Below are 22,878 nucleotides of genomic sequence, written 5' to 3'. Positions count from 1 at the left end.
ACTATGTGCTTTATAAACAAAGTACATTATACCCTGAATTTATAACCAAATGATTTTCAGTACTACCTCTTAAAAATACAGAATTCCGACATAATTATTCAACTTTCTATTCTTATAAACTAAAATCAGTTGTGTATATCTCACCTAAATTTGTGCACATACGCTACTACCTGGCAACAGTTAATAAAATTGTACCAAAGAATGCCTGAAAAAAATTCGAGTACTGTATTTTAGAAACCAAACCACTTGTGTTTTCCTGTCACCTCATAAATGAGACTGATAGAATGAATTTCCTTAATCTCTATAATAAATTGCCATTATTTAGTATTTATGTATTTTAAAATTATTTAATGGACACTTATAAAAAATATTCACTATTTGCCAGACTGTTAAGTGTGTTATAACTATTAACTCATAAGGCAGGACTAACAGCTAAAAGCTACTACTGAATTAATACTAAAATCATTAGATTAAAAGTAAACTTACACTAGATAAAAGTATACAGTAGAACCAAAAATTGTAACAATGTAACCTGACTGCACATAATTAGTGGAATGGTCACAAAAGGTACCAGTAATGTTATTTCTTTAATTCATTCAGTAGTTTTAAGTATAGTACTGCTATCCGAAATTTAGTTTAAAATAATGTTATGGCTTATATATTTTTAAGATATAAGATACAATTATATTTATATTTTTAGGTGCGGGGTTTAAAAGTTCAAGTAGATATGTTACACTGTAATACTGAAATAAATGTACTGTATCTGAATGAATTCACAGTATCTAAAAAATATGTGTATTTTCAGGCTCTTGTCATTGGAGTGGGCTAACTTAACACCAATGTTAATAAAAAATAAAGTAGCATGCATTTTCACAACCAGAGTCTTAAAATTATTCTCCATTAAAATGAACCAGGTTCCCATAGAGTTGCTGGTTACATGTCTTGGAATAGACAAATTCAAGGTGTGCTTTGCTCCCAAAAAGCAAGAGTGTGTTTCAAAGTTCTGAAGTAGTGTTGAGAGGGCTCTTCTTAATATAAAAATAGATTTCACTGGCCAAATGTGACCCACTAAACATAAAATAAAATTATAATTGATTTACTGATGGTGTGGGCATTTTCTGACACGTCTCCTAATGATTCTTCCTCTTGTTATATACGTATATATGCTTTTATGAAATCCCTTCCCCCTGAGTGTGGACTGGACCTAAGAACAGAATATAGCAAAAGTGATGAGATGTCACTTCTAGGATTTATGTTATCAAGACTATGACTTCCATCTTTTTTTTTTTCAGGGGGAGGTAGTTAGATTTACTTATTTTTATTTATTTTTAGAGGAGGTATTGGGGATTGAACCCAGGACCTGGTGTATGCTACACATGCGCTCTACCACTTGCGCTATACCCTCCCCTCTATGACTTTCATCTTGGTGGCACTCTCTTGTCTTTCTGGCTCACTTGCTTTGATGAAGCAAATTACTGTGTTGGGGAGGCCTATGTGGCAAGTAACTGAAGGTGGCCTTTAGCCAATAACCAGAGAAAACTGAGGCTCTCAGCCCAATACAAGAGTAAATGAATCTGGCAAAGAACCATGTGAACTTGGAAGATCTTTCCCCTGTTGAGTCTTACAGTAACTACACCCCCAGCCAACATCGTAATTGCAACACTGTCAGAAACCCTGGCCAACACTTTAATTGCAGCCCTCTGAAAGAGTTTGAAACAGAGGACTTAGCTAAGCTGTGCCCATATTCCTGACTCTGAAAAATGTGAGACAATAAATACATGTCATTTTAAACTGCCAAGTTTTTAGGCAAACTTTTGTTATATGGCAATTAGATAGCTATTGCAACAGAATTACCTTGTTTTAAAATCATGAGTCTATAAGAGTTACTGAAAAAAGAAGATAGACTCAAAATACATTTACTCTTCAAATGAAACAGGAACTATATTTAGGTTGACATTGTTCAGTGAAGAAGAAAAATGTTAAAGTTTGGTTGTATGTATATTCTCAGGATGGGTAGAACATATACAAAGGTTAACAGAGCCACTATCAATGGAAAACAGATTTCTTTTCCCATCAAATTATTATGGACATATTCCTAAGAATTTCTACTAGTTGCTAAGCAGCTATCTACTTGCTTTCATAAAATCATTTTAAGGTATTAATGAAGGTGTATCAAAGCATTTCACTTATAGGTATGAGTGTCCTCCCCAATGGATTGTCACAGGAAATGCCATGGCCTAGGAGCTTGAGACAGAGTGAAGAATACTTAGAGATGTGGAGCTGAGTGGATTTTGCCTAAGTCAACTTGGAATCTGTAGACAGCTTCTTACTAAAAATTTACCTGCCAACCGATGGTTTTAGCTCATTACTTACTGTCTTGATTAGTCCTTTAATTCTGTATGGTCTTTCCAAGGGACAAACACAGAGGCCTAAAATGTCCCACAATGGACCTTTCCTCAGCTTGAATCTAGGGGGCCAGAGTATGTATATGAGATATCAAGTTTGCCTGTCCTGTCTCCAAGGCAGGGAGGGTGGTGTGTGGAAAAGAAATAATTCATGCACAATGCTTACTTTTTGGATAGAAAAGTATAATAATTAGGTTTATGCTATGAGTACAAGACCATAAAAATAATATACTGATGGGACATTGTTAATAAATTATACCTGAACTATTAAAAATACCCTCAATACTTTGAGAACACAAATTTTACATATATATATATATATATATATATATATATATATATATGAATTAGAAAATTGTGGAGTTAAAATTATGAATCAGATCAAAGGGACCTGGAACCTATACTTTAAACATGAATTTTTAAAGTAACAGTAGCTAAAACACCAACGTGCGTATGTGGAATTCTCTATTCCTAAGCTTCATTCATGTCAAACACACTCCAGATAAACTAGACTGTTACAATGGAAAAGGGTGGCTGCAAGAAGTATGAGGGGTTTCTTAGCAATGTAGTCAATTAACTATAAGATGCCCAAAGACAACTTCACATTTGGAAGCTTGAAAAAAAGACTGCCAAAATGCACTCAAATATACTCACTCTCTCTGTTAAGAGTTCCCTGTCTCTTCAATAGCTGTTAAAACATGAACAGGACCCTCTGCAATGTGCAGACCCCCAGCTAGCCTCCAGCTTATATCTCAGGTTTTTTTTTTTTTTTTTTTTGCAGTTCACATTTGAACTCCACTGGAGTTCTATTCTATTCCAAGAATGAATTCTCTTCAGGTAATGTCTCAGGTGCTACCTGATTTAAAATGTCTGCTCACACAGCTATGATCATTCTGCATATCCAAATCTATATTTGGCAAGCAATTTTTTTTCAAAAGAAATGCTTCAGTATCTCATATGCAGGTTTACTATATTTTAAAAATGTAACAAATTATACTACAATGGAAACTGTATTGCTTTTATAAGAATACCTAAACATTATTGAAAAAGTAACAAAATAGAACATCAGGGGGTTAACCTGTTACAAGCTGTCTTCATAATGTATAATATCCTCGTTTCCTATAATTTTCTTCTATTTAGTATTGATATGATTTGATAGACAATGACTTGAGAACTCTGTACAGTATTTTTTGTGTATTACCAAAGAACACCATAAAAGATTGCAATCTAGGGGGTGGGGGAATAGCTCAGTTGTAGAGTGTGTGCTTAGCATGCATGAGGTCATGAGTTCGATCCCCAGTACCTTCCTCAAAGAAGAAAAAATGATAATAAATAAAATAAATAAATATTACCTCCTCCCCCCTAAACTACAACTCAAGAATAATAAAAAAAAAATTTTACAAACACTGCAATTTGACAGTCCTCCATATTTTGAAATAAAGCAAAATTAGTTTTTTCTAGTTTCTAATCAAATAAACTAGAAAAATCCAGACAAAAGATAAGTTTCACAATATAGAGAACCAGAACAATAGAGTATACCTCACTGGCAGACATATTCTTCACTTGTTCTGGTTTCAGTTCTGTAGAATAGAAAAGTCAGCCACTTTTAAGTTTAAAGATTTTCAAGTTTAAATTACTGAAGAGCAAAACCAAGTACAATAATCTAAAAGTATATGTTCAATATAAATAATTATATTTTAAAAGATATGCATTAATATTAAGAGCACAAACAATTTATAAATGCTTAGAATAATATTCCTTCTTAGGAGTAATGAAAGGCATTCAATTTCTTTACAAATTGCTCAATAACAACAGATTTTACAAATTTAAGAGAAAACTTAAAATAATGCAACTTGGTCTTTACAAAAGGTATTAGTTTTTTTTTTTTTAAGCTAACAACTTTATCTGCTTCAGAATAATAGTGAAAATACTCTAAAAAATACAAATGATTTATACATTAGCTACTGTTCCTGAGTCCACTATCTGATTAAGATTTCATGCCTTCAGCAGTAAGAAACTTTGACTAAAACGCTTTACCCAGAGTTTCAAAATATATTCCCAAGATTACATGTTATTCTCCAAAGCAGCAGTTCTTAAGCAGTACCCTGTTTTACTGTTGCAGATATGTTTTGTATTTTACCATCATGGCCAGTAACCTGAGTGCAGACCTGAGAGCACCACCCATCCACCACCCATGCTGTCTGGAAAAACAGCTGTGAACATCTCTCAAGTGGTATCACAGTGAATTTAATCTAACATAACCTAAAAATGATCAGGTGTGGTACTTCAGAATCAACAAATTACTCTGAATCAAAACACAGCAATGAATGATACACTTTGCTGTAATTTTTCAAAAGATAACATATAATGATGAAAGTAAAAACTTCTATTTATGTAAATTCCCTTAGAAACATTAATTTCAAGTGATATTAAAATACTGAAATGAAAAGAACTAAATAACAGATAAGAACATTTTCCCTTTATTCTTTCATGCCTGCTTTGAAAAGTTTTCTTTTTATTTGAGTTTTCTGCTGCTAATCTTCTATCAAGAATTGAAGCCTGCTGTCTAGAACAAGGCTCATGGTTCACTGACTGATCCATGGACTGTCTTCGTATGCTCTGTGAGCTAAAGAATGGTTTCACATTTTTTCAATTGTTGTTAAAAAAAGAAGAAAAAGAAAAGAATATGCAACAGAGAGTATATGTGGCCCACAAGCCTAAAATATTTGCTATTTAGGCTTTTTTTTCAGAAAGGTTTGCTGACCCTAAGTCTAAAAACTTTGTATCAAGTTTTCCATTGATACAGCTTTACTGCTTTCCTACTAGTAAAAAAAAGATCTCTCAATAGGGACTTCTCAAACTTCTCAAATGGTCTAATAAACAGTTCTAAATGTTTCAAGCTCTTGTATTCCTACCTCGGATAGGACCCAGTGCTGCATCTTTTGCCAAAGCTGTTAGATCACTTCCTGAGTATCCATCGGTCATTCTGAGAACGGGAAAAAAAGAAAGGGTAACTTATTTTCACCTCTGCAGATTTAAAACCGCCACATAATAAGAAGGTAAAACCTAGTTTGCCTTTGTCATCAAGCAAACAGCTTTATGATTTGATTTTAAGGGCACAGGAAGGACCACTTGCTAAAAACATAACAGTCTACTGCTGGTTCCTTGTACCGGCTCAATTTTCATCATTAGAACCATTCCTTTAGATAAAGGTATACTATACCCCCAGGAGGCTCATTAAATTGTAAATATGTCCCCTGGAAAGGTAACATCTATAAGCCATTGCTGGCCACCTGACACATAACCACAACTACTCCTCTATAGGTTAATGAGTCTTTATCTTGATAAAAAGAACTGCCTTGATGGAATGAGGGCCAATTAAGAAAGATTTCTTTAAATGTAGGACAGACAGGGTGAAGACAGGGTCTAGGGTGGAAGACATTGGCAAAAAGAGGCACACCTGAATGGGATGCCACAGTGGAGAATCCTGGGCAGCCAAGAGATTATCAAAGGGAATTAATAACTAGGGAGGCAAAGGAAAGAGGAAAATAAAACAGGAAAAAAAAAAAAAGAAAAGCATTTACTTATCATGTACTATGTTAAATAACTACACAGATCAAACATTATTAGCAGAATTCTTTCACTGGAGTGACAAAGTAGGATTTCAATATTTCTAAGTATTGAATTTGTTCTTTTTTAATAGGTATCTGGGAACTCAGAGTTTTTACTAAAGTCACTAGCTATTCACATTTTGTTGAATATTTTAAATTACTTTATGAGATTTTTCAATGACTAAAATTCATGACTGCCTCTCATATTCAGCTTCTACTTAAGTACATCACTCATAAAGAAGGTTGAAGACGTCAAAGTTTTAAAAAATTATGTGTAATGCAAAAGAACAAGTTTAAATGAAAATATCTGTGTTTGTGTGGAAAGATACAAGATGCTTTAAAGTTTTAAAATTACTTTAATACCATTTATAAGTTTTAACAAGTTTATAAAAAGAATATAGTACCATCATTAGATACATAGGTCATGTTTTCTAGAGGATCTAGAAATTGAAATTTAGACACCATATATATAAGAAAATGAGATAAGAAAGAAGCAGATATAGCTCAGTAGTAGAGCGCATGCTTAGCATGCATGAGGTACTAGGTTCAATCCCCAGTACCTCCATTTAAAAAATTAACAAACAAATAAATAAACCTAATTACCACCCCTCCAAAAAAGGAAGAAGGGAAAGGAAGTATAGGATGAAACAAGAAGTCTTCTGATAAATAAACTACTCATGAGTTTACTTTAAACAAAACAGAAAATGAAGTCTTAAAAAAAGAAAAAAAAGCTTCAAGATAGACCAAATCAAATTACTCACCTAGCAAGTTGTGCCAGTTCTTTCTGGGTCAATGGGCTTCCTTGTTTACATAATAGGTTTTTTAATAAAAGTAGTCGTGTCTGAAGAGAAATATTAAAGAATTATCAGTCCTAAGAATTAGCTTAATAAAATACCCAAGAATCGGGTTCAAATCCCAACTCTCACTTAGGAGCTGAATGATCTTATACAAATCACTGTACATCTTAAAGCCTCATTCAAATCTGTTAAAATGACAATTTTTTAAGAGTTCCTGGAAGAGTTATAGATAATCCAAATAAAGCAGTAAGGAAATCGCTGCTGTTACTCCCAAAGGTCTGAGCTAGACAACCACAATTTTTAAAAAAGTTTTATAGAGGTACAAATCCATGTAACATGAATCTCACCTATTTTATGTATATAATTCAATGACTTTTAATACAGAGTTTTGCAACCATCACCACAACAATTTTAGAATATTTCTACCACTCTAAAAAGTCCGCTTGTGCCTGTTTGCAGCTAAAAACCCACTTCCACCCCATAGCCTTAACTAACCACTATCTACATTATGTTTCTAGAAATTTGCCTTTTCTGCATATTTCATATAAATGGAATCATATGATATGTAATATTTTGCATCTGGCATCTTTCACTTAATATAATGCTTTTGAGGTTCATCCACATTATAGCACGTGTAAGTAGGTCATTCCTTTTACTGCTAAATAGTAGTCCATTAAATGGATATACCACATTTGTTTCTTCATTCACCAACTGATGACTATTTTAGATTCTTTGCAGTTCTTGGCTATTTTTTACAATGCTGTTATAAAAATTCTTGTACATGTCTTTGTGTAGACATCTGTTTTCACTTCCCTTGGGCAGATTCTTAGGAATGGAATTGCTGGGTCTTAGAGTAAGTTTATGTTTATCTTTTTAAGAAACTGCCAAACTTCTCCTATGTAGCTGTACCATGCATTGGAAGATTTAATACTGCCAAGATGGTAGTTCTTATTTCTGCCTAAAAAAAGAAAATCAAACATAGATACATACCTCCTCATTTGGCAAAGACACATATACCCGTTTGATGAAACGCCTAAAAAAGGATTCAAGCAATCTCAGAAATAGAGTTTTGAATATAAAGATAACTCAGTTCAAGCAGCAAATGGAAAGAACCAAAGCTTTAAATATAATGCTCAAGGTATTTGAATACATTTTAGCAGTCATTAACGTAAAAAGTTATTTTTAGTTACTCTTTCAAAACATTCCAGTTAATATTAAAATCCTCAATTTAATAGTCACAATTAAATTAACCATTTATGTATGTGTATTTTTTAACAGCAATAATACTTTAAAACAAAATGTCTGATAAAGAAGTTGAATAAACAGATCTCTGCTGTCTTTTTGAAACTGAAAACAACTAAAACCAACCAACCAACCAACCAACAGAAACAGAAATGTAAACTCCATCATCAACAAACTAGGTAATGTTTATGGAACTAAAATGTATGAAGAAGGGCAGCTTAAGGCAGTGAAAATTACACTGAAAAAAAGAATACACATAGGACCTGCCACTGTAGATTCTAGATATGGCTGTGAGAGCACAGTTTCCCAGAGGAAACAGAGAGAACACACTCCGAGGGGTAATAGAATCAACCTCCCCACATTTAAACAAGCATGTGAAGTCTGGTTCAGCAGATGATGTGATCCTACTCAGTAGCAGGAGAATGGGAAGGAAGATGAGGCTCAACAAAGAAACTCAAAAACACATCATTTTGTAAGAAGACATCAATCAGTCTGGCAAGATGACAAGCTGTCTTGAAATGACCAGTCTTTTTCAGTTGAAGACTAAATCAAATCAATCTGATTTACACACACATATACTTCCTTATCAGGTATGGCTTTGCTGTGAGTCAGGGAGATTGCCTTTTATTCCACAGTGTTCATAGGACAACTAAGATATTTGCTTGGTATCTTACTTTTCTAGCTTTTCTCCTACAATATCCTTCCAAAACTAGGTTTTACAAGAAAACTCCCCTTATTCAAATGAAAATAATAAGCAAAACAGGCAAAAGCACAGGATTAAAAAACAAAACAAAACCCAAAAACAATGCCAAAAGAAGAGGGAAGAGAATACAATAAATATAAAATAGATAAAATGAAGAACACGCACAAGAGGATTTTGCCATAGAGCAAATTAAATTGTGACCAGTATCTTTTCACGAAATAAAATAACTTAGTGGAAAAAAAGGGCTTCTGTGAAATAAGAGCTCAATGAGATATAAGGACTCAAACAAATGACAGGCAAAGGCTCAAGGAAATAAGACAACAGAAGATGAAAAATGGGAGAGCAGAGATCAGGAAAGCAATAAAAAAGAAAACAAAAACCATCAGAGAAACAAAGGTTACAAAAGTAGTAGTAGAAAGGAGATTAGACACCAGCCCAGGGATAGATAAGGATCACAAACAAGAAAACAGAAACAAAACAGAAACAGTTAAAAAGGAGTAGAAAGGAAATTACAGATATGGAAGACAAAAAGATGCAACATAATGCATAAATATAGTGTGTGTGGAAGAAAAAACTACAGAAAAATGAGTTGGAGAGGGGAGAGGTGGGTGGGAAGGGACAGACTGGGAGTTTGAGATTGGTAGATACTGACAGGTGTATATAGAATAGATAAACAAGTTTATACTGTATAGTATAGGGAAATATATACAAGATCTTGTGTAGCTCATGGGGAAAAAGAATATGAAAGTGAATATATGTATATTCATGTATGACTGAAAAATTGTGCTGTATGCCAGAAATTGACATAGCACTGTAAACTGACTATAACTCAGAAACAAACAAAAAAAAGAAAAATGAGCTGGAGAAAAAAATGAAAGGTAGTATTCAAAATAACTTTCCCAAAACAAAGGAGATCCCAAACTATCAGTTTAAACAAACACCAAATCCCAGGAAAAATAAACTCAGATCAACCAAGATTATTTTTCAAATAAGTAGATTTCAATGGTTGAAAACGATCCAGTAAAGAGAAAAAAAAAATCAAGTTAATCCATAAATGTGAATAAAATAGGCTTCAGACTTTCACAGTGCAACACCCAATCCTAGAAACAATGGGGCAATGTTATAAATTCCTCAGGTCCAAGAATTTTATGCTGAGTCAAACTGTTCTCCCAGAAGAAGGGAACAAACTTGTTCAAACACACAAGAGAATGTAGCTCACATGAACTTTGCTTTTATCAGCTTCTCATGAAGCTCAGTACAGGAGGGTAAGAATCATTTTTGGAGTTTTAAGATAATTTAATACAATGCATAAGAAATAAGCAATGTGCCTAAAACCATAAAGTTAAAAACAGTTCTCCTGATATCATCCTGGCCCTGTCCGCAAAATCTTTAGCTGGGAACAAGCAGTCAGAGGATGGATATAGAGAAGAAAATAATGAATTTAGTCTTCAAATTGAGAATAAAGGAAACAAAAAATATGTGAGATGATCACATGAGTAAATATATCTGAAATAAATGTGTTTCTACATAAATCTCCCTACCTGAGAACAGCCTCATCAAGTTCCTGTGGCCTGTTAGTTGCACCCATTACAAGCACTCTGTCATCTCCAGCAGATTGTACCTATAAGCCAAAGATATTTTTCAATACTTTTAGATAAACAAAGAAAAACACAATAAAGATATCAATTTCTAATTTGGGTCATTTGATGGGAAAATATATACACTAAGATGTCACCACATTAAAAATACCATAACCAATACTTACACCATCAAATTCTATTAGAAATTCAGTTTTTAGACGTCTACTAGCATCATGTTCTCCTTCTCTTCTTTCACACAAAAGGCTATCAACTTCATCTGGAGGAAATACAAGGATAAGACTTTAATTAAAAGCCAAGCTATATGAGTCATCTGAGATTAACCTAGTTTACTAGTTAAGTTTTAATATAATGGGTCCTACTCGATTCATTAGTCTTTAACTTTCTGCTTCTTTAAAACTTTCCTTCCGAATAATCTTTTCCTTCACACCCCTCACATTTGGAGAGGGGAATTTCACAATGTTTGACTAACTTAGTTAAAAAACATGTTCTTACCTATAAAAATTATAGAAGGTTGAAGTTCTCGAGCCACAGCAAAAAGAGCTCTCACCAATTTCTCTCCTTCTCCCACCTAAAACAAGGCATTATACATTCTTATACCCATAAAGTGCAACATTATTCCAGTGAATTTTTAACTTTCACTACTGAAAGTCCAGAATCTAGGAATTTAATTTCCTTTCTTTGCAATAACCAAAGATTTGGTTTAAGAAATGGAGGTGGGGGGACTGAAGAGGTGTTACTGAATTGTTGCTTATAATTTTAGAAAATAGACTACTTATTTGTTACTTAGCACAGTCTGGAAAGTACTTTTAAAAATGAAATGTATCTCTGTCTTGCTTGACTCTGCATTCCTAAGACTTGAGAATGGAATAGCCATATCAAGGTGTAACTAGTGAGAAGATGGGATACTAGAGGAGAGATACAGAGCACATATTCCTTAAGCTCAAGGCTGCAGGGTGTATTTATAGAAGCAGGTAAGTTGGAAAGTGCACTCCTAAACAAAATTTGCTTTACTAAGAACACCTTGAAAACCCATTCTCATAATATAACTGTCAGTAAACATAAAAGTATTTCTAGGTAGTCCAGGAGGTCTATGAAACCCCTTGAGACAGTCCCAGGGGCTGAGACACTATTCTAAAACCATTCTAGGCATCAAAGTTACATTTAATGAAAGGGTCATGATGTTTGGGATAATCTACTATAAAAGCTATTTTGTTCTCTATGTGGTATCTGTTCTTTTTACCGCAAATTTCATAAAAAAAAAAAAAAAAAAAAGGAATGGCCTCAGATTTAGAATCATCAAAACAAATATTCTCAGACCCGGAAAAAACTGCAAGAGATCACCTCTTATGACACTGAAACTTTATAAATGAAGTAAAGCCTAAAGTGATACTTTCTTAGGCCATCTCAGCATGTAAAAGTTAGGTTGGAATCTCTATCTCCTAACTTCCAAGATAGTGTTTTCCATTATACTACGTGCATAATGTGGGTAAACCTACTTTAATAACAATTTTACTTATAAAATTTCACATAGGATGCAAAATGTAACCAGGAAAAGCATCATTTCATAGTTACTTTTAAGTACTTTACAAAATTGAGGACCCTGCCAATACCTGGTATCTTGGACTTCTAACCTCCAAAATATTAGACAATAATTTTCTGTTGTTTAAGCCAGCCAGTTTATTGTGCTCTGATATACACCCCTAACAAATGAATACAGTATGTGACAGAACAATTTTAATTTTTAAAAAGCCCAACAAATACATATAACTTTTTACTTTGAAAAGTGATATTTATCATATCTAAATAATAGATATAGCACTCATAGAAAAACAATTTTATGCAATATTATTACCATTTATACTTAACACAGTTAACATTTAGATAGTAACTTAAAACATAACAATACTAGAAAAAGAACACTCACATATTTTGAAGTTAAACTTGCAGCACTTATATTAAAGAAGGTTGCATTAGATTCTGCAGCTACTGCTTTAGCCTTTAAAAATCACAAGAGTAAATATTATATTAGTTCAATTGCTTTAAAAAGACAACCACATTTAATCAATTTAAGCACTAGAAAAGATTTCCTAAAAATAAAAGGTATGACACAATTCCCACTGTATGGCAGTCAATGTGTTTCTTCTCAGAAATAAAAGGTCTAGGAAGAGCTGTGCTTATTTCCACTCTCTTTTTCTTTAAGAGAGAACTGATAGGAAGAGATTTAAAAAAAAAAAAAAAGAAGGTGTTATTCTCTTCCTAGTTATAGAAAGATAACTGGGAGGAGAAAGACAAACAGCTAAGGGAAAAAAATTACTTTCTCTATTTATGTTTTCCCTCTACAAGAGTTATACAGGTGAAAGAGATACCCATATCTTAGCAAAAACTTCTGGCAAAAGGACACAGAAAAAAAAAATCTGTTGTATGTCAATTATGCCTCAATTTAAAAAAAAGAAAAATCTGTATCATGTTGATTATTTGATTTAAATAAGGATGTTAAGATGGTAAAAAATAAAAGATTAGGAAGATACTCAATACAGTAAAGAAAGCTCTTCTATGGTAAAACATTATTATTATGGGAAAATAATGAAAATTACACTATTAAATTTAGTCAGCCCCAAACTCCAACTGAAGATAACATATATGGTTTTCCACCTACTTCATCATTAAAAACTAGTTTAAAAACTCAAGAGAAGTACATTATAGCAAAAGCAAGTCAAATAATAGACTCAAGGACAATGAAAAGTTTCTTTTTTTCATATTGTATCTCTAATATCTCAGTAAAACATGCAAATTTAAAAAGAATTCTTACCAGCATTGTTTTTCCATTTCCAGGTGGACCAAAGAGTAACAGTCCTCTCGCAGGAGCTCTAAGCCCTGTGAACAACTTAAAAATATATACTTTCATGGAGATTCCTCAAAAGACTAGGAATAAACTTACCATATGACCCAGTAATCCCATTCCTGGGCATATATCCAGAACCCTACTTCAAAAAGACACCTGCACCCCAATGTTCATAGCAGCACTATTTACAATAGCCAAGACATGGAAACAGCCTAAATGTCCATCAACAAATGGCTGGATAAAGAAGATGTGGTATATTTATAAAATGGAATACTATTCAGCCATAAAAATGACAACATGATGCCATTTGCAGCAACATGGATGTCCCTGGAGAATGTCATCCTAAATGAAGCAAGCCAGAAAGAGAAAGAAAAATACCATGTGAGATTGCTCATAAGTGGAATCAAAAAGAAAAGAAAAGAAAAGAAAAGAAAAGAAAAGACAAGACAAGACAAGACAAGACAAGACAAGACAAGGCAACAAATGAACATAAATACAGAACAGAAATAGATTCATAGACATAAAATACAAACTTGGGGTTGCCGGGGTTGGGTGGGAAGGGACAGGCTGGGAGTTCAAAATTTGTAGAAACTGAAAGGTATATATATAGAATAGATAAACAAAATTACACTGTATAGCACATGGAAATATATACAAGATCTTGTGGTAGCTCACTGAAGAAGAATGCAACAATGAATATATATATATATATGTTCATGTATAACTGAAAAATTGTGCTGTACACTGGAATTTGACACAACATTGTAAACTGACTGTAACTCAATAAAATTAAATTATATATATATATATATATAGTGTTACCAGACTGGTAATACTTTACTTAACAGTAAAGGTGTCTGTACTTTTAAGTTGAACCTTATGAAGTGGGTAATATTCAAACCAAAGAAAAAAATACTTTATTTTTTGAGTAGTTTTAGGTTTACAGAAAATTGAATGGAAAGTACAGAGAGTTTCCATCTAATTCTTCACCCTTCCCATTTCCCCTATGATTAACATCTTGCATTAGTGTGGTATATTTACTATGGCTGATGAACACTGATACGTTATTATTAACATGAGTAGTTCACAGTTCACGTTAGGGTTCACTACTTATGCTGCATATCCACCATTATAGTTTCATACAGAACAGTTTTACTACCCTAAAAAAACGCTTTCTGAACCATCTATTCATCACCCTCTCCCTCCCCATGAATCCTCGGCAGCCACTGACCTTATTCAAGCAAGTCATACAGTTGAAATCACACAGTATTAGCCTTTTTGGATTGGCTGCCTCTTTCAGATTTTCCTCTTTGGCAATATACATTTAAGATTCCTCTGTGAATTTTCATGGCTTAATAGCTCATTTCTTTTTAGTGCTGAATAATATTTCATTATATGGATATACTAGAGTTCTTTTATCATTTACCTACTGAAGAGTATCTCGGTTGAGTCTAAGTTTTGGCAATTACAAATAAAGCTGCTATAAATATTCCTGTGAGGGGTTTTGTGTCGACATAAATTTTGACTCATTTGGTCAAATGCTAAGGAGGGTGGAGGGAGAGGGTATTGCTCAGTGAGCGGTAGAGTGTATGCATTGCATGGATGAGGTCCTGGGTTCAATCCCCAGTACCTCCATTAAAAGTAAATAAACCCAATTTCATCCTCTCCCCCACCCCCTGGCCAAAAAAAATATTAAGGAGGGTGATTGCTGGATAGTATGTAAAGAGTACGTTTAGTGTTGTAAGAAAGTGGCTGCACCATTTTGCCTTCCTACCGGCAATGAACAGGAGTTCCTATCACTCTACATCCCCACTAGCATTTGATGTTGTCAGTGTTTTGGATTTTAGCCAATCGAATAAGCATGTGGTGGAATCTTACTGTTGTTTAACTTGCAATGCCCTAGTGACAAATGATGTTGAGCATTTCTTCATATGCTTATCTGTCCTCTTTATATCTTCTGTGGTGAGGTGTCCATTTAGACCTTTTGCCCATATTTTAATTGGGTTGTTTTCTTATTGCTCAGTTTTACAAGTTATTTGTATATTTTGGATACCAATTCTTTATAATAAGTTTTGCAAAGATTTTCTCCCAGTCTGTGGCTTGTCCTTTCATTCTCTTAACATCTTTCACAGATACTTTTTTAATTTTAATGAAGTTCAACATCAGTTTTTTCTTTCAAGGACCATGCTTTTGGTGTTGTATATGATAAGCCATCCACCTAGATTTTCTCCTATGTTATCTTCTAGGAGTATTACAGTTTAGTTTGCCTTTTACATTTAGGCCTGTGAATTAATTTTGAATTAATTTTTGTGAAAGGTGTAAAATGTGTCTAGATTCATTTTTTTGCATGTGATGTTGTTCAGTTGTTCCAGCATCATTTGTGGAACAGGCTATCCTCTTTCCAATGAATTGCCTATGCTCCTTTGTCAAAATTCAGTTGACTCTATTTGTGTGGGTCTATTTCTGGCATATCTATTCTGTTCCACTGATCTATTTGTCTGTTCTTTCACCAGTGATACACTGTCTTGATTACTGTAGCTTTGTAAAAGAAATCTGTTCAGCTTTGTTGAGATATAAATTGACATAAGGTTATGTAAGTTTAAAGTGTACAACACGATGATTTGAAACTGCAAAATATTCACTAAAGAAGGTTAGTTAATACATCCTTCACTTCATATAATTACCATTTTGTTGTTCTTACAGTGAGAACATTAAAGCTCTACTCTCATAGTAACTTCTGAGTATACAATATAGCAGTGTTAGCTATTGTCATCATGCTGTACATTAGATTCCCAGAACTTAATCATCTTATAATTCAAAGTTTGTACCTCTGACTACCACTTCCTCATTTCCCCCACTTCTCAGCCCTTGGCAATCACCATTCTATTCTATCTATGAGTTTGATGCTTTTAGATTCCACATGTAAGTAAGCTACACAATATTTGTCTTTCTCTGTCTGACTTATTTCACTTAGCATAATGCTTTCAAGGTCCATCCATATTGTCACAAATGACAGGATCTTCTTCTTTCTTATGGTTGCATAATACTGAATTATACACATATACCACATTTTCTTTATCCATTCATCCATCAGGGGACACTTAGGTTGTTTCTGTCTTCGCTGCTGTGAATAATGCTGCATGATTACTAAAGATTTACAGTAAGTCCTGAAGTCAGGAAGTGTCAGTCCTACAACTTTCTTCTTCTCTAATACTGGGTTGGCTCTTCTGCCTCTCCATATAAACTTTAGAATCAACTTGTCAATATTCACAAAATAACTGGCTGGAGTTTTGACTGGGATTGTGTTGAATCTAAATATTGACTTGGGAAGAACTGTCATCTTGATAATATTGAGTTTTCCTATTCATTTATGTAAAATATCTCTCCATTTATTTAGATCTTTGATTTCTTTCATCAGAGATTTGTCATATACTTTGAAATATAGTGTTGCTTTTGTGTGGAAAGGTATGTTTTATTTTATTTTATATTCTTCTGTATAGTTTGAATTTTTTTCAAAGATTACTATTTGTGATTTTAATAAATTATTTTTAATGTTAAAATATAATTTAAAACATAGTCCTATTTGATATCAGGGAGGTGGACAAGAGTTTTTTCAATGTCCTTTCCAGTCCATGACTCCATGAATGAGCAAGGGTTAAAGCACTTGCTTTAAGTAATTCTAAGAACAAATTAACTCAAGAATATACCTTTAATAGTATTTATCTCCTTAAAGCCAGTTTTAGTGTTAGGTGACTTAATTATGATTCTGTGCTTCTATAATGGAATAAAAATTCTAGTATACTAAAGAATGAATTAGTTCATCATGATGCCTGCCATACTCAACTTTCCAGTTCAGCCCAGCAATGTTCCCATGTGGTCCAAGAAAGCTCCCCACTGTGGGGAATTAAGAATAAAACTGATTTGTTGCACAATGGAGGTGCTTTATGAGATAAGTCTGACCTACTCACAGGCTTACCATGATCCATTTTATGGGTCTATTGTGAAAAGCTGAGCTAGAATAATCATATTTCCTTTCTTGGGAATCTGAACTGTAATTAAAAAGATTTTCCAACTGGCAGATATGGAGACAGAGACAAATAGTCCAAACCCCGAGGTCTGGCTCTCTCTCAGATGCTGTTCTTCCTCAAGCCCCAATTTAGTACATCTAGTAAGGTTTCTGCCCCTCCAAAGGCAAGATTATTCAACTTTATATGAAATAATTTGCAACTAGCATTTTCATATTATTCCAGCTTATTCAAATATTATGTTACTACCATGGAAATATGCCTAAATGTAAATTCATATGCTGTTTGACCTCACTTTCCACTTTAGATGTCTTCCCTAAACCCTATGGGTGAAGCAGAAGCTGAATAACTTCCAGCACAGTCCAAATATTTCCTTAGTACCCTTACAATTTTAGATATATTTTTGTACCCTAAAAAGCATAACACTTGATAAATACTAAAACCCGTACTCAAGAATTAGGTGGCAGCTCTAGCATTGAGGAGGCAGTCTAATCTTAGGAATCTTATTTCATTTCCTAGATCTACCACTTAACTATAATCTTGAGCAAGAAATTTAGGTCTGAGGACTAGTTTCTTTATCAATGAATGGACTAGATGACTGCTAAGATCATTTTCAGGTCTACAGTTTTAGAATCCTTTCAACAAGTATTTTTTTGTCAATACTCAGTCTGCTGCATTTACTACTCTTACATAACCCAAGGCAAAGTTAGCCCAAAATATAAGCTACAATATGTTTCTCCAAAGTGTGGCCTGAGATGGCACAAAAGATAAATTTAGTTCATATAAGGACAAATGCTTTTTATTTCAATAGTTCTCTAATTATTTCATTGTGTATTAGCGAAATTTCAATTAGTTTATCAAACCAGTGATTTCATGTACACTGCTGCTTAGAATGAGCAAGAGGTAAAACAAAGAGAGCTGACCTGAAAAATACCAAGTTCCAGTATAGCTGGTACTCACAAGTAATAAACACCATGAAGGTAGTATGAGAATGACTGAGACTATGGACAGATAAAGCCACACAACCTTTACACGTTCATTTAAAAGCACATTCATCACAATGTGCCACGCAACATCTATTTTCACTACATTTTGTAAATGAGTCCATTAAGACTTGAAGACTCAGGGAGAAAAGAAATAACTGATCCAGAGTGGATCCTCAGATATGTTTTTTACTATATTATTAGAACAGCACCAAATATGCAATCTGTTAACTGTGAAAATCCAAAACAATGCTAAGTATGGAAAATCAAATATTTATTATTAATTGCAAGATTACATAACTTCCTTAGTGAGTTTAAAAAAAAGGGATAGATGGTTAGGTCTCTACCCATCATTCAACAAATCCCTACTTACATTGATGACTTAGAATTATTGAAAATAATTGTTTTAAAAATTATTACTTAAACTTGAAGAATAATTTTATCTTAATTTCTCTTTTCTAGTCAATATCAGCTGCTAATGTTTTTTTCCTTTTAAAAACATTAAATCTACTGTTATCTGAATTAATCATTCTAGTATAGTTCAAATATTTCTTTACTGCTACTATGGAGTCAATAATGGATGATGCTATAAGAAAATGATAATATAAAGTCCTTACCTCAGGCCTCAGAGAAGGAAGAATAACAATTTCTTGCAGTGCTTGTTTTGCCAACTCTTGACCAGCTATATCATCAAATTTAACAGCTGTTCCACTAAGAAACAGAATTTCAATTAGCTCCACAACAGAAATACACTTTAGTTATTATAATATTAAATCTAAGCTCTATGTAACATAGCCATTTGTATGTTAACTGTGAAACTATAGTTAAATCAGTAAAGCAACCATTTTCTACACTTGCAGTAATTGAACACCATCAATATGTAAATAAAAATAAATATATAAACTAGACAAGATATTTATTACCTATTTCACTCATGATATATTTCATAAATGGAAAAAATTTTAAACCCCATGAAATAAAACACTTCAGATGACAAAACTTACTTGTCCACGATTTCATTCATTATAAGGTTAGCAAGGTTGCTATCCACATTCCTAAAATTCTTCAAGTCTTTCTTTTTACGAGCAGCAGTGGTAGGGGTAGAAGGTTTATTTGTTCTATTTGTTTTTGGTGTACTCTTAAAGAAAACAAAATTTTAATGTGAAAACACAACATAATGTTTACACTTTTCATATGTGAATTAACCTTAATGTTCACAGAATTAAAGGCTTAAAAGTATATATATATATATATACACACACACACACATATATATAAAAATCCAAAAATTAAATATTTATTCCAAGACAAAATGGTATTCACTATAGACCTACATTTGGCATGAAGTGGATTTATAGGATTTTATCCAGAGAGATTTAGTTACTATAAAATAAAAAGACTCCATGACAAAAGCAGTCATATAATTTTGATCCTTCTTAGGATTGTAACAAAACTCTAGGTATGTTTAATTTTATAAAACATTTACATAGATTTAAATAATTAAAAGAGTAACAAATTTAAAATGAACTATATAGCATTATATAAAACAGATTGGATGAGCAAACTTACTATAAAAAGCCTAATTAGGACCAAAAGGAATTAAAATAAGATTTGCTTTTTAGTAGCAAGTTGCCTTTGCCTAAAAACACTCAGATATTTTAAATCAAATTTTAAAGAAAGAAAAATGACATTTAATGTTGTGGTGACTTATCAATTCTCTAAGGTATTATATAGTACTTGTACCAAAGTTAAGCAAGCATACCATGTTCAAAATTTTCTATTTGTAACAGTATAGCAATTTAAGTTCCTGTCTCCAAATACCTTATGAGTGGCAGTTGCAGGACCAGGTCCCTGTCTCACTCCAGAAACCATGGATAAACCACTGCAACTAGGTGCTCTGTGGTGGCCTGAAAGACCTGTGGATCCAGTTTTCATAACTGTTTTTGAACGAGGCAGTGAATTACTAGTGTGTGTTAAGGGGTCTTTTCTTTTTGGAACAGCTCCACTTTCTATTAAGAAAAAAATGAAATCATCATGAAAATTGTGGTTAAACACTGTATAAAGTAATATAAAGACCGGTACAAATTTGTAAAACTAGCATTTTTTTTTACTTCAGCAATATTTCAAAATAAGATTTCAATCAGAATATATAGTAGGATGTTCATAAGGGCTGTTACTAGGTGTGGACAAGATAACAGTTATTTATCTTTTTCCTTTTCCTGGTGTATATTCTAGTTTTCTTATGAGGAATATGTATTTGTAATAAAAATAACTTTGGAAAGGAGGGTATAGCTTAATGGTAGAGTGCATGCTTAGCACGCACAAGGTCCTGGGTTCAAGCCCCAGTACCTCCACTTAAAAAAATAATGATAATAATAAGTAAATAAACCTAATTACTCCCCCAAAACAAACAAAAAATACAAAAACAATTAAAAATTTAAAAAAAAACTTTATTTGTGGGGAACAGGAGGAAGATATAAAAAGGTTACCAAGCAAATAAAATTGCCAAAAATTCAAGAAACAAAACACAGTAAAGGCATTAGGGATAGGTTGTACACAGGAAAAAAAAAATAGCACTTGTTCCAAACTTTTAAGACTACAAAATAGTATAAAAGTCCAGTCTGTGTCACTAAAAGAGTTTTAAAAATAATTTTAACTTAAAGGGCTTAAAGCGGGGAGGGTAAAGTGCACACTCGGCACACAAGAGATCCTGGGTTCAATTCCCAGTATCTGCCCATTAAATAAATAAATAAATAAACCTAATCACCTCCCCTCCCAAAAAAGGGTATAAAGATGTGGTTTTTAACATGCCAAATATATTATGTTATCCATATGTAAATAAACAGTAAGTATAAAAGGTCACCTGACCTACTTACAGTGTGCTCTTCTACATAAATTACACACTTCTGAATGTCCAAATCTCACTGCTTCTAAATAATATTTTTATATACTATATAACAAACATTACAGTTTATTAATAAAATATTTACTGTGAAGACAGATGTTAATCAGTCAGCAACTCAGAGTAGCCTAGAGAAAAGAAAGACTTATTTTTGCCTTTGTCATCAAATCCCTTAATATGGTTTAAGGAAACGCAAAAGAAGGAAACTTTAAAGCATAGGAAATTAATCAAGGGGTTTTTCCAGTGAATAAATGCAAAGTTCTGAACCATACGTTTAAGGAACTAATGGATAATGACCCTAAGGGAAGAAGCAGGAAAGCAATCCAGAAAAGGGAATGACAATAAGGAAAAGTAAAGATGTAAATAAAAGCAAGATCTGTCTAGGGTGATGTTAAGTATTACACATTTCAGACGGAAAAAAGGAGACTGGAGAAGAATTTCTTCAGACAGAAAATACACAGTCCTGAGTTATAAATGGATAGAAATTTTCACAAGGAACTGTGAGAATGATAGCAGACTTTTCATAAAAATAACAAAGTTCAGTAGGCAACAGAGTATGCTCAAAATGCTGACGGAAAAAAAATGTTAACTTTTATCTACTCTATAGTAAGGTGATCTGTCATGTAAGAACACAGATATTATCAGACATCAGAAAGGCTAAGAGAATTTACTATCTACAAACCCTCATTAAAAGTATTGCTAACTATAACTCAATAAAAAAAGTTTAAAAAAAAAGTACTGCTAAAGGAATTCTTTTAGTTAAAAAGCAAATTAAACACAGAAATGAGTAAAAAAACCTGTAATATGAAGTTAGAGAGCAAGAAGAAAATCAGACAACATGTAGGGAGGAAAAATCCAAAAAGAAAAATAGAGTATACTATTTGGCTTTGGGTAAACAATATTTACTAAGTTATAATAATGTGAAATGTAATTTTTCAATGTAACTGGAAATAGTGATAAAAATGGAGATGAAGAATAATCATGGCATAAGAGAATTAGGACTTCTTCTACCTGAAAAAGAAGCCAATACCTACCAAAACCCGACAAATCAGGAATAGCAATACAAGCATGATATTTGAAACTATAGTAAAAGCATAAGAAAAAACAGCAAAGAGTTAAATATTGTATGAGGAGCCAAACTAAGGATGAAGGTAAAAAAAGGGAGATGTAACAGGTAGGAAGGGGAACATTATTTTCTTTATAAACCTTTCAGTATTTATTTTTATTAAACATTTTGGGGTATAATCAATGAATAATAAATTGTATGCATATAAAATGTGTAGTATATATTGGCAAAATAGCCACTAAAATCAAGATACAAAATGTTTTCGTCATGGCCAAAGTTTCCTTGTATCCATTTGCACTCCATCCTTCTTACTGCCCCTGACCCTAAGCAGACACTAATCTGCTTTCTGAATACTGGAGTCATCTGATTTATTAATTTCTACTCATCTAGGTTCAAGGTAACTGAATCTTTCATTTGACATATCCAATCTGCTGTTAAGGCTATCCAGTAACTTTTTTTTATTCCAGCAACTGTACTTTTCAACTTTAAAACTTCCATTACTATTATTTTGTAGCTTACATTCTCTGCTAAGACTGCAAGTTTGTTAACATATGCCATATTTTCTTTTAATTCTTTGAACATATTTATCATAGCTGCTTTGAAGTCTTTATCTGTTAAATTCAACATTTGGACCCAGTCAAGAGTCAGTTTCTACTGACTGATTTTTTTCTTAGGTAAGGGTCACCATTTCCTATTTCTTT

At 32.9% G+C, this 22,878-nt stretch overlaps 1 protein-coding gene across 3 annotated transcripts in view; it reads right to left on the bottom strand.

Annotated features, from left to right (window-relative positions):
- Window positions 1–22,878, bottom strand: part of SPAST (spastin) — a 49,567-nt gene that overhangs the window by 4,265 nt on the left and 22,424 nt on the right. For 2 of the 3 annotated variants that reach the window (XM_010967613.3, XM_010967614.3), the window contains exons 5-16: window positions 20,031–20,218; window positions 19,214–19,347; window positions 18,827–18,920; window positions 13,169–13,243; window positions 12,284–12,355; window positions 10,852–10,927; window positions 10,524–10,615; window positions 10,300–10,379; window positions 7,804–7,846; window positions 6,778–6,857; window positions 5,321–5,391; window positions 3,945–3,985 (exon numbers count right to left, since the gene is read on the bottom strand). In XM_010967613.3, coding sequence (XP_010965915.2) covers window positions 3,945–3,985; window positions 5,321–5,391; window positions 6,778–6,857; window positions 7,804–7,846; window positions 10,300–10,379; window positions 10,524–10,615; window positions 10,852–10,927; window positions 12,284–12,355; window positions 13,169–13,243; window positions 18,827–18,920; window positions 19,214–19,347; window positions 20,031–20,218 — 1,046 coding nt within the window. The remainder of the gene's footprint in view (window positions 1–3,944; window positions 3,986–5,320; window positions 5,392–6,777; window positions 6,858–7,803; window positions 7,847–10,299; window positions 10,380–10,523; window positions 10,616–10,851; window positions 10,928–12,283; window positions 12,356–13,168; window positions 13,244–18,826; window positions 18,921–19,213; window positions 19,348–20,030; window positions 20,219–22,878) is intronic. The other variant, XM_045504802.2, reaches the window with a different exon arrangement.

The sequence above is a fragment of the Camelus bactrianus genome, chromosome 15 (genome assembly GCF_048773025.1).
Source record: "Camelus bactrianus isolate YW-2024 breed Bactrian camel chromosome 15, ASM4877302v1, whole genome shotgun sequence".
Classification (NCBI taxonomy): Eukaryota; Metazoa; Chordata; class Mammalia; order Artiodactyla; family Camelidae; genus Camelus; species Camelus bactrianus.
Note: the sequence above shows the minus strand (reverse complement) of the source record. Positions and strands in the feature narration are given on the sequence as shown.